Source organism: Brassica napus, chromosome C2, assembly GCF_020379485.1.
Source record: "Brassica napus cultivar Da-Ae chromosome C2, Da-Ae, whole genome shotgun sequence".
Classification (NCBI taxonomy): Eukaryota; Viridiplantae; Streptophyta; class Magnoliopsida; order Brassicales; family Brassicaceae; genus Brassica; species Brassica napus.
The window spans coordinates 33,748,152-33,760,941 of NC_063445.1; the positions used below are offsets into that span (position 1 = coordinate 33,748,152).

The 12,790-nt window shown below is 40.4% G+C and overlaps 1 protein-coding gene across 1 annotated transcript; it reads right to left on the reverse strand.

Moving 5' to 3' along the window:
- Positions 1-123: 123 nt before the first annotated feature.
- LOC106398722 (F-box protein At4g00893-like) lies at positions 124-11,666 on the reverse strand. Its single transcript, XM_048749015.1, has 4 exons — positions 11,433-11,666; positions 11,057-11,143; positions 10,896-10,969; positions 124-950 (listed from the first exon to the last, which is right to left on the reverse strand). Exons 1-4 carry the CDS (start codon positions 11,664-11,666, stop codon positions 359-361), a joined length of 987 nt encoding a protein of 328 aa, XP_048604972.1. The 3' UTR covers positions 124-358.
- Positions 11,667-12,790: the final 1,124 nt, after the last annotated feature.

The window sequence follows — 12,790 nt, forward strand, 5'->3', positions numbered from 1 at the left end:
TAACTTTGTAGAAATACATATTGGTCATGACGTCAACTTGGAAATTCAAGAAAAGCAACAGGCTCAAATCACTTCCAAACTTCAGAAGCGTCACTGGTTCTATGTCTACCATCAATGGTAGGGACAGAAACGGATATTTTCACCATTACCGACAAGTTTATCACTCAGAGAATAAAAAAATCAAATCTTTGTTATTTCCATGGACATCGAAAGACTAGAAAGAAATACAATTAGATTAAAAAAAGTAGATAAGCATAATAAATAAAGCAAGTATCTCAGCTGGTCCAAAGCAATAAAAAAGAAGAGAGAAACGTCTTAAGATAAATGAGATGATTTGACACTCACCATTGCGCTAGCTTCACATGTACTCTATAGCTTTCTTAGGTGGCCTAATCCAAAGATTCTCAACAGGACATAAGTCCTCCTGTTCCTGCCACTGCTTACGCGGGAAGTACCTCTCTTCATCAAACGAATACGATACACAACACTTGTTGCTTAAACGAACCTTCGGGAAGTAAACACTATGCCTCATCCATGGGAGATTAACTCTCATCTCATAAGAATAAAGACTCGTGAAGATTGTCAAGCCATCAAGCGTAGTACTATTGATCTCCTCCCAGTCCGAAGATTCATCCAGTTTATACACCATAGGTTTCTCACCTCCGCATGTATATATTGTAAAGAACACTCCTTTACGCACCGCCAAGAAAACTCTTTTCTTCTTTCGCTCATATCTAGCAGAGATATAAGGACACGGCGGTGAATACGTGTAACTAAAAGACCATTCTCGAGAAGACGGTTCAAAGTAATATAAGCGTCCTTTATCGTCTAGGCAATAGAAGCGACGGTTTGCATAGACAATATTGCTGTGCTTACGTGAATCACTTCTATAACGAAGATAACAAACTAAACCTTCAGTAACCCACTCGGTTGCTTCGGGATGGCAAGTGCTTGAACCAATATAATAAATAGTTTCGTCCTCTTAAAGTAGTAATAATCCTGGCATACTTTGTTTATGTAAAAGATGTTAGGAAATAAGGGAAAACATTTATATATTTTGTTTTCATAATTAATACGACGTATAATTTGATAATATAGATTTACACAGACATGAAACAATAGAAAATGGAAGAGTCGAGTAATGGTCGCGTCTTTAGGGTTTGGAGAGATAAAATTGATATAGGCGACTTTAAATTTTGAATCAGTCTATAGAAAAGTTCCTGTAACTTAAAAACTTGGATTGGTAATGACGTGGCAATATGAAACTTTTATGTTGGCTGATTTTCTGTGTCGACGCGAGCATCCTCTTCATTGAGGATGTCCAACTTTTAGTATTAGAAGATATTTATTATTAAAGTGTGTTGTCTTTCATAAGCATGTAACAATATTAATCCTTACATATAGAGATGGGCCTAATATTACCCAGAACCAACCCGAAAACCGATCATATGTTGCTTAAATATCTGAACGGGTTTTTTTTTCAAAATCCGAAAACCGAATGAGTATCCGAACATATCCAAACATATATATGTAATATAATTTCATAATAGCATTAATACCTAAAATTAAAATTATAAATCAAATATATTAATTTTTGGATATTTATAGATAAAATGGATGTTTTGGATAAAAAGTACTCAAATAACATTGTATCCATAGTTACTTTCCGAAAAAATAACCAATTCGAAATATATAAATTGAGTATTTTGGTTTTTAAGTTATTTTTAATAAGTTTGAGTAGTTTGGATATAAAATACCCGAGTCGAATCTAATAATTTGATTATTTCGGTTAAAACCCGAACCCACCCAGATCCAGGAGGATTCGATTCGAACCCGGCCCTTTTTTTAATATCCGAATGAGACCATTTTTCAAAATCTAAAAAATCAAGAATCGAAAAACCGATATTCAAATGGATAATATCCATACCTGAAAGGGTACCCAAATGCCCATGCATACTTACATACATGTCAATTCAGATTGTAGTGAATGATTTGGTTTCCATTGTTAAAGGTTTTGCTGCCACTAACCTCATCAAAAAACCAATATTCAAATGGATAATATCCATACCTGAAAGGGTACCTAAATTCTCATGCATACTTACATACATGTCAATTCAGATTGTAGTGAATGATTTGGTTTCCACTGTTAAAGGTTTTGCTGCCACTAACCTCATCGGAATTGCTAAGCTCATAGAATTCTCCTTCTTTAATGAGGGGCTTGAAAGTGTTGTCTATGTACTGCAAATCTAAAATGTGATTGGAGAGCCGTAAAGTTAGGGAGGTTTTGTGTAAATCTACAACAGATTAAATGATAGAAGCTTGAGTATGATAACTTTCCGATCGAGCAAAACCATGTCTACATTTATAAGCTCTCCTCCTTTCTTCCTAAATGGGAGGGGAAGTGAAGTTGACAGCGGTTACGCATCATCATTGAGAAAAGTGGTAACTTATGTGGTAACAAAGACAGTCTTAGAGGACTGTATGTAATACTGTTATAAAAAATGTCTAGATAATATCATACGAACATAAACAGTTATATTTCATTAGTCATTTAAATTTGAGTAATAGATTAGATATCCAAAGATAAAAATGGTTTAGTAGATTAGATTTTTGCTGACAAAATAAAACAAAATGTTAACTAAAACAAATAAAATATTTGTTTACAATTTTTAAAAATCAAAGCTGTAAATCCAAACACAATGACAAAATCAGAGCACAAAAAAGCTCTAGACCTGAAGTTTTTAGTACATATAAGTAAAATAGGCAACAACTGCATAGGGGAGAGACCAAGGTAAGAAGCAAAATCAAAACTTCATACATATACTAAACAGAGCCATCTTTAGAAGAACTTATGGTTTGGCCTTAATCTTATCGTTGCCGTGAAACTTCCTTCGAGCATCTACAGCTTCTCTGTAGAAGAAAGAAAAGACACTTCAACTCTCTTGAGAGAATGATTTAAAAAAAGACAAAACATCACGAGGGTTTCAAACAAACCTGAAAGCATCAATGATCTCCTTGATTTACTCTCGTAACACCCTCGAACCGTCCTAGGCATAGGTCGACCCACCGGCCAGCAATCAAACAAGAACGTGACCGACGGACGACCCACACCAAGGGTTGGAGATGAAAGGCCAACCGGCCAGCCAACAATTAAACAAGAACATGACTGACCGTCCAACCCAACACCATGGTCCGAAAGCGCTACGTGACGGGTTAGGGACGATCCGGTCAGAGTCACAAAATTTACTCCACAACCTCGACCAGTTCATCCACTAACTCGTCCCGCTGCGTCAAGGCACAAGGCTTTGCAACCCGTACCTAGAGTTAGCGTTTTCCGTTAGATCGAGGCCTAAGGCTTTTCAACCCGTACTACGACCTAACGTTGTATTAGACCGGACTAGTCAAATATCAGAGTACTCATGAAGTGCATATAAAACAATTACTTTTATTGATTTAAGAAATATTCATACATTGAATAATTCAAGACTGGGCCCGGCCTAATGCCAAATCGAGTCAACATAACACAATTCACAATACTGTTTACAAAAGGCATGAAAATCTACACCGGCGGTCCTAACGTCCAGCACCAAGCTATCAGATCATCCTTACCTAAAGCGACCTGCAAAAAGGACAACAGAGTTGGATGAGTAATCTAGTATTACTCAGTGAGCTGGCGGCCTCTACCCGCAACCTAGACTCTAACCCAGACAACCCAAAATAACAATCAATCTAGCCCTAGCATGCAATATAAGCTAAGGCTAAGCAAACCGTTACTAAGTTAGACTTGGCCTCCTGCCATAATCTAACTTCCAAGTAACGGGAACCTGCATTAAAACAAGTCAACAACCAATCCCTAGTTAACCATATATACGCCTGAGTTCAGTACTCATGTAGTGTTAGACACTTAGACTATACAAGTATCATGAGCCGGTCGACCAACAATCAAACAAGAACATGATCGGCCAACCAATGATACCGCATAGCTTTAATATCCACCACCCTTCACAAGCAATCCCTCAAACACATACAGGCCAACATCAGGCCTACACTAACAAAATACACACCAAGCCTAATCCGGTACCTAAACCAGACTTAGGACTTAATGTCAGAACCTGCAAACAAAGCAATCAACAACCACAACCACAACAATAATAAGATAGTAACTACCAATGACTCGATCTTACTCGTAACACCGTATATCGGTGCTACATTAACTCGAGGGTTCCATAACCCTCTACGACACACTAACACAACACTCTAACCTGGGCCCTGGTGACTTCGTGTTCATCCTCTCTATCGGCAATATTCTATCTTCCTACCACAGAGGCCAGAAGAAGGAACTTTCAACCGACCGCGGCCCACAGTCCTTCGGGTCACCACGCGACAGCCCACAGTCCTTCGGGTCACTGCCACATTACACCGTCGTGTAATACTCAGCCATAGGACATGACCCCGTTCGTCTGAGTCTTCCCGATCCAGCGAATAAGGGGTTTCCTTGAACCCGCTGGGTACGAGGGCGAGGAAACACTAGTCCACCCCAAAACATGCCTAGCATGGGCGGGTTTCGCACCTGTTATCGGCATAACACACACTCGACACAATTATCCCTAGGAAAGACCTAAGGGACAAGACTCCAACCCAAAACTAAACAATATATAGGAGTCTACGACAATATCAACCAATACTCGTAGTCCAGCCTATATGGCATAGGACCCGTAGTATCAACATCACAACTAGGAGATCGGCCTATATGGCTAAAGATCCCCTAGACAACAACATTACCACAATCCCTGCACAAACAATAATCACTACCAAGAAATCATCACTAAGGCATGTCTAATCCATAACTAATCAACCAAGTTGTAAATAATCAAGACATGCATCTCATCTCAATCTCAATTCAACTATAATCGATCATCCTAGTCCTAGTCAGGTTATTATCTCAGTCTTAATTCCATTTCATCTCAGCTTAGCTCGTGCTAAACTGAGTCCGGTTTAATAAATAACCCTAAGGACTACCATGCAAGAATGTGAACATTCTACTCTATATGAATACTCGATCTTCCCTAAGTTCCAAGTGGAACTCAAACAAAACCAACTCACACTGTTCTAGGCAAGAAGCAGCAGGTTAATCGGAGAGGACTTGGCCAAAACCCAAGGGACGACTTGAATGGAGTGGAATGGACTGATCATGTCATGGACACAACCTCGGCCTCACCATGAAGAAACTGACAGGCCTCGAAGAACTGATCTGGACTCGGACAGAACCTCCTTTAGCTTCTGGACAGTTCTTCGGACTTCCCAGCGGAGTATCGAGCAGAACTTCGACTGATCTGAACCCGTAGAACTGAACTAACTCCGGACAGCATCTCCACTTGATCATCAAAAGAACTGAGTGGCCTGGACGAATTCAGTTGGACAGAACCGTCCCTAGGTGCTGACTCGAAATCAGTAGAGAACTGACCTCGAAAACTCTCTAAAACTCTCGAAATAGCTCGGAATCACTTGCTTTCTTTTTCTACTTCTCTCTCACGTTTTTAACTTGGTTTGGACAGGTCTGGATGTGAAGAAATGAGCTGGGGTCGTGGGGTATTTATATGAGACACCAGCCAATCAGCTTCAGGTTGGTGGCAGCCCGTGTGTCGCTTCGCATGGCTCCGGACGCATGCGCGGCGGCACCTCGTGCTCCACATGTCAGGCTGCATGTCCAGGACACATGCAGGACGCCACCACTCCTCCCACGTGTCAAGATTCATGCCTGGAGTGCATGCAAGAAGCCACACCAGTACACACATGTCGATCAGCATGCTTCGGTTGCATGCGCGGAGACACCTCGTGCTTGATCGATCCACCTCGTGCTTCTACATGTCAGGCTGCATGTACTGCTTCCATGCACGGCGACACCTCGAGCTTCTGTAGACACTCAGGTGCTTAGATGGTAGTTATCACGTCCTGGCCATATACGTAGAGACACCTCGAGCTTCTTGGTCGGTTTACGCGATTTTTGACCTTTCCGGCAAATTTCTAACCCGTGATCAATCCCGAATATTTTTCCGCTCCCGTTCTGATGCTCTGAATATTTTTAATAGACTTCAGATGAATTCTGATATCCTGTAAAAATATTTTTCCGAGCCTCCGGCTTCCTCGAAGAATTCCATAATACCGAAATTAGGGTTTTCGCCCAATTTCGGGTTTTCCCGTCGTACTTCGATCCCGTCGTGCTTGCTTCCCGTCCTGCTTAATTCCCGTCCTGCTTCCAACTTATTATGTCTCCAAAATAATATTTTACTGATACGAAGATTTTCCGAGAAAACTTCGTGATGAAGAAACGTCGGTCTTCAAAAGCGTCGAGCTTCTGAAACGTTGTGCTTCCAAAAATGTTGTGCTTCCAAAACGTTCGTCTGATCAATCTAAGAGATCTTCTAACTATGGTCGATCAACTTATTCGACTCATAGTTCACCCACGATCACTTCTTCGCCCACCTCGTACTTTAAAACTTCTCGATCGATCCTTATTGCCCGCGACTCGACCACCACAAAGACACTCGACCATTTTTTTTTTTTTTTTTTTTTTTTTTTTTTTTTTTAACGGGTTTCTACATTTCCCCCCCCCCCCCCCCCCCCCCTTAATAGAATTCTTCCTCGAATTCTTAGTTGCGCAATTGCTCATCTTCACGAAATTCTCCATTTTTCTCCATATTTCTTTACGCTGTCCACAACTGTTCCTTTAAGTGTCCTCCTCAAGGCCTCCACAATCGGCTTCAGTTGAATGATCGCTGGATCATCTCTTACTGTTGCTCTGCAATAACACTGATTACCCATAATACGAACTGGTCCATGCTCGTTCCTGATTACTCCAACCATTTTATCGATCTTTGTCTTCCCAACTCTTGATGAAGTCCTTTCCCAACGAAGTCTTGTTTCCCCCCATCTGTCCAGTCCATACCACAGCCCAGTTCTCTGAATCTGTCTCTCCTCTTTCGCTTCGGGTTTGGGTTTGGCCTCGAACTCCCTCCACTTTAAGGTTTTCATCCCTTAAAGTTCCGATCAACGAACACACTTACTCGCTGCAATTCAAAAGAACACCTCACACGCAAGTTAGTAGACATCTAATCCCAACAGTCTACTAACAACAACCTAGCAACGCTAACCAGCAACCTAACAATTCTATCCAAGCAACCTAGCAATTCTAGATTCCGCTATCTCAATCCTAATTCCTAAAACAATAAATCCTATCGCTGGACGTGACCAGTTTCCCTAATGCCTTTTGTGACTCATTTTGACTCGAGAAAATATTCGAAAACCGATTAAATCATGAGTTCCAGAAGCATGGACGAAACCATGCTCTAATACCACCTCTGTAACACCCCCGAACTATCCTAGGCATAGGTCGACCCACCGGCCAACAATCAAACAAGAACATGACCGACGGACGACCCACACCAAGGGTTGGAGATGAAAGGCCAACCGGCCAGCCAACAATCAAACAAGAACATGACTGACCGTCCAACCCAACACCATGGTCCGCAAGTGCTACGTAACGGGTTATGGAGGATCCGGTCAGAGTCACAAAATTTACTCAATGACCTCGACCAGTTCATCCACTAACTCGTCCCGCTGCGTCAAGGCACAAGGCTTTGCAACCCGTACCTAGAGTTAGCGTTTTCCGTTAGATCGAGGCCTAAGGCTTTTCAACCCGTACTACGACCTAATGTTGTGTTAGACCGGACTAGTCAAATATCAGAGTACTCATGAAGCGCATATAAAACAATTACTTTTATTGATTTAAGAAATATTCATACATTGAATAATTCAAGACTGGGCCCGGCCTAATGCCAAATCGAGTCAACATAACACAATTCAGAATACCGTTTACAAAAGGCATGAAAATCTACACCGGCGGTCCTAACGTCCAGCACCAAGCTATCCGATCATCCTTACCTAAAGCGACCTGCAAAAAGGACAACGGAGTTGGATGAGTAATCTAGTATTACTCAGTGAGCTGGCGGCATCTACCCGCAACCTAGACTCTAACCCAGACAACCCAAAATAACAATCAATCTAGCCCTAGCATGCAATATAAGCTAAGGCTAAGCAAACCGTTACTAAGTTAGACTTGGCCTCCTGCCATAATCCAACTTCCAAGTAACGGGAACCTGCATTAAAACAAGTCAACAACCAATCCCTAGTTAACCATATATACGCCTGAGTTCAGTACTCATGTAGTGTTAGACACTTAGACTATACAAGTATCATGAGCCGGTCGACCAACAATCAAACAAGAACATGATCGGCCAACCAATGATACCGCATAGCTTTAATATCCACCACCCTTCACAAGCAATCACTTAAACACATACATGCCAACGTCATGCCTACACTAAAAAAATACACACCAAGCCTAATCCGGTACCTAAACCAGACTTAGGACTTAATGTCAGAACCTGCAAACAAAGCAATCAACAACCACAACCACAACAATAATAAGATAGTAACTACCAATGACTCGATCTTACTCGTAACACCGTATATCGGTGCTACATTAACTCGAGGGTTCCATAACCCTCTACGACACACTAACACAACACTCTAACCTGGGCCCTGGTGACTTCGTGTTCATCCTCTCTATCGGCAATATCCTATCTTCCTACCACAGAGGCCAGAAGAAGGAACTTTCAACTGACCGCGGACCACAGTCCTTCGGGTCACCGCGCAACAGCCCACAGTCCTTCGGATCACTGCCACATTACACCGTCGTGTAATACTCAGCCATAGGACATGACCCCGTTCGTCTGAGTCTTTCCGATCCAGCGAATAAGGGGTTTCCTTGAACCCGCTGGGTAGGATGGCGAGGAAACACTAGTCCACCCCAAAACATGCCTAGCATGGGCGGGTTTCGCACCTGCTGTCGGCATAACACACACTCGACACAATTATCCCTAGGAAAGACCTAAGGGACAAGACTCCAACCCAAAACTAAACAATATATAGGAGTCTACGACAATATCAACCAATACTCGTAGTCCAGCCTATATGGCATAGGACCTGTAGTATCAACATCACAACCAGGAGATCGGCCTATATGGCCAAACAGCTTCAGGTTGGTGGCAGCCCGTGTGTCGCTTCGCATGGCTCCGGACGCATGCGCGGCGGCACCTCGTGCTCCACATGTCAGGCTGCATGTCCAGGACACATGCAGGACGCCACCACTCCTCCCACATGTCAGGATGCATTCCTGGAGTGCATGCAAGAAGCCACACCAGTACACACATGTCGATCAGCATGCTTCGGTTGCATGCGCGGAGACACCTCGTGCTTGATCGATCCACCTCGTGCTTCTACATGTCAGGCTGCATGTACTGCTTCCATGCACGGCGATACCTCGAGCTTCTGTAGACACTCAGGTGCTTAGATGGTAGTTATCACGTCCTGGCCATATACGTAGAGACACCTCGAGCTTCTTGGTCGGTTTACGCGATTTTTGACCTTTCCGGCAAATTTCTAACCCGTGATCAATCCCGAATATTTTTCCGCTCCCGTTCTGATGCTCTGAATATTTTTAATAGACTTCAGATGAATTCTGATATCCTGTAAAAATATTTTTCCGAGCCTCCGGCTTCCTCGAAGAATTCCATAATACCGAAATTAGGGTTTTCGCCCAATTTCGGGTTTTCCCGTCGTACTTCGATCCCGTCGTGCTTGCTTCCCGTCCTGCTTAATTTCCGTCCTGCTTCCAACTTATTATGTCTCAAAAATAATAATTTACTGATACGAAGATTTTCCGAGAAAACTTCGTGATGAAGAAACGTCGGTCTTCAAAAACGTCGAGCTTCTGAAACGTCGTGCTTCCTAAAATGTTGTGCTTCCAAAACGTCTGTCTGATCAATCTAAGACATCTTCTAACTATGGTCGATCAACTTATTCGACTCATAGTTCACCCACGATCACTTCTTCGCCCACCTCGTACTTTAAAACTTCTCGATCGATCCTTATTGTCCGCGACTCGACCACCACAAAGACACTCGACCATTCTTTTTTTTTTTTAGCGGGTTTCTACATTGGCTGCCTTATCAAATCGCTGGAGATTCATTGATAACTCAGTGAATTATAATGTTTCAGTGTTCAAAGGCAAAGGCTTTTTGTAATAGAATTGAGATGATTTTTACCTGTAGCAAACGAAGAGCAGCACCTTCGAGGAAACATTCTTTAGGCCAATCAGGTTTCAGTTCTCTGCAGACTTTAGCATCTGATAAGGCATGTTCAACTTGTCCTAATCGCAACCAACAGAGGCTTCGTTTAAGAAGAAGGTATGATCTGTGGGGTCAAACCAATGGCCGTTGTTCAAAGAAAATGCCACAGAATCACAAAATGGACATAAGTTTTAGAAGTAGTTTTAATGTTGAATACTTGTGTGTAAGCGTCGATGGGAATATGGAATGCGTCTTGTCCTCTTGCTTTTGCTTCTGTGCCTTTCCCCTTTGCTTCGGGAGAGAGCTGTGGAATATATAACAGTGTGCTTTAAAAATTTCATGCAAAAGAGATGCATTTTGATCAAACTTCAAAGTATGAAGTACCTCAGGATTCAGAACGGTCTTTCTAAACCAGTCTCTCCAGATTTTGACCTGTTTGAGTTCCCCTCGTGTTTTTTTATTTGATTCCATGTGAGCGGGAACTCCAACAAATGTACAGTCTAAAACAGTTTCAGGTTTTGTTCACAACATGAAGAGAGTCTCAGCAATCTTTATGTTCTCTCTTAGAGATGCAACTTCTAATGGCCTATTGCCATCCTGAAAATCACAGCCATGTAAGGATTTTTGTTTATTTTTAAAGAGCTGATTGTTATGTTGAAGCTACTTCGTCTTTCTTATTAGGATCAGCTCCAGCTTTAAGTAAACAGTTGCTTAACACAAATCTCTAACATTAGCAACTGAGTTGCACCACCAGCAAAAACATTAGCTTTGGCACCTGTCTGTAATTAACAAAATAAGAACCAAGCTTAATCTAAGATGTATAGCAACTGAAACAGCACAACACTCAAATTAGGAACATCTCAAACCTTGACCAACAGCTCTAAGCATGCCATAGAACCAGCCGCCACTGCTGATAACAATGGCGTGACATTATCTTTGGTCTCGGCGTTAGGCTGCAAGACCATGAAAAAATCAACATTAAAACTACGGTTTAAATGGAAATTCAACAAAAGATATTCATTATACACAAAAGTTGACATCGACATTGTGATCTAATATGTCATGGCCAGCATCCCAAATCAATGGCGTGCCAGACTCGCTTTGAGAATCAACAGGAACACCTTTGGACATCAACTCCTTTAGGAACTCGATTTACCCTAATGATACGCAAAACAGAACACTTTATGATCTTAGAAAGCGAAATGAAATAAGCAACATGTTTATTAAAAACAAACATGTTACAGCTGCATAATGCAATGCATTCACCCTGAACCCAACTCCTTTTAATCTCGAACTGAGTGACAATCTCACGGTCGCCGGCAACATCGAGCAGAGATCGTCTCTCGCGTTGAGACCCACCAACTGGGGTTGCTTTATCATCTTTTCCATTATGACTATCAGATTTGCGTAGTGAAGCGCCACGCCGGATCCGCCCACAGTTGTCTCCGACAGTTTCAAAAGTCTCGAGCTTTCCATTCACAAAAAAAAAAGAAAGTCTCGAGCTTGCTTCAAGAAAAGCAGAAGACGTCAACGCCGTTTTGAGTCGCCCAGAAAACAGAAAACGCAAAACCTTTCTATAACTGGGCCATAAATGTTTCAGAAAGCCCCAAATCAAAAAACATCCTTCAACGAATGAGAACGCGACAAGTGTCAAAAAACGCCCCATGGAGAGAGAAAAGTCTATTTTATAGCATTAGATGTTACATTGATGATAGAAGATAATTTTAGTTGTTCCATATGTACTATGTCGTCTTAAATACTTTTTATACTAATTTTTGTATATTAGATGGTTTTAACATTTTGCAACACCATAATCTTTTCGATTGTAAAATGACGGATACAAATGTTGATCTCTTAAATGTATCATCGTTTTTGAAAAGTTAACGTATTACATCTCATTTTAATTATTTTGAAGATCTCATTTTAATTATTTTTAATTATTAAGTTTTGCGGCTGGCAGAAATCACATGATATTTCATTAAAATACTTTTTGAGAATAAAAATCAAGACTAAAATATTTAATCTGAATGAAATAATATATATATACATATAGTGATTCCATTATTAAAAATCACTTCATTTGAAGAAGTGTATTTCTGGGATTGTAAGAATCAAATAACATATTAGAAACCACTTATTCAAAAAATAATTTGTATACATAAAAGTATATAAATTAGAGTACACACATAAATCAAAACTAATATCTTTTCTTTATTTACAATCATATTTTTGGTAAATAAATCAAAACAATTATTTTATTTACTTTATATGGTATATAATTATACTTTAGTGATATTGAGAGATATATATATATATATAGTATATTTTAATATAAATATTTACTATTGACACTTCATACTCATATGATTTTATTAATATTTGTATATTCGTTGTAACAAAAATTTAAACCGTTAATAACAAAAAATTTAATGTGAGATTTATGAATACAAATTTCAAAATTAATATACTTATATATTTTTATATATTATATAATTTAAATTAAGTGATATGAGTATATATATAATATCAATATCTATTAATGAAACTTCATATTTATACGATTTATGATCATTTGTATCTTACATGAACAAAAAAAATTA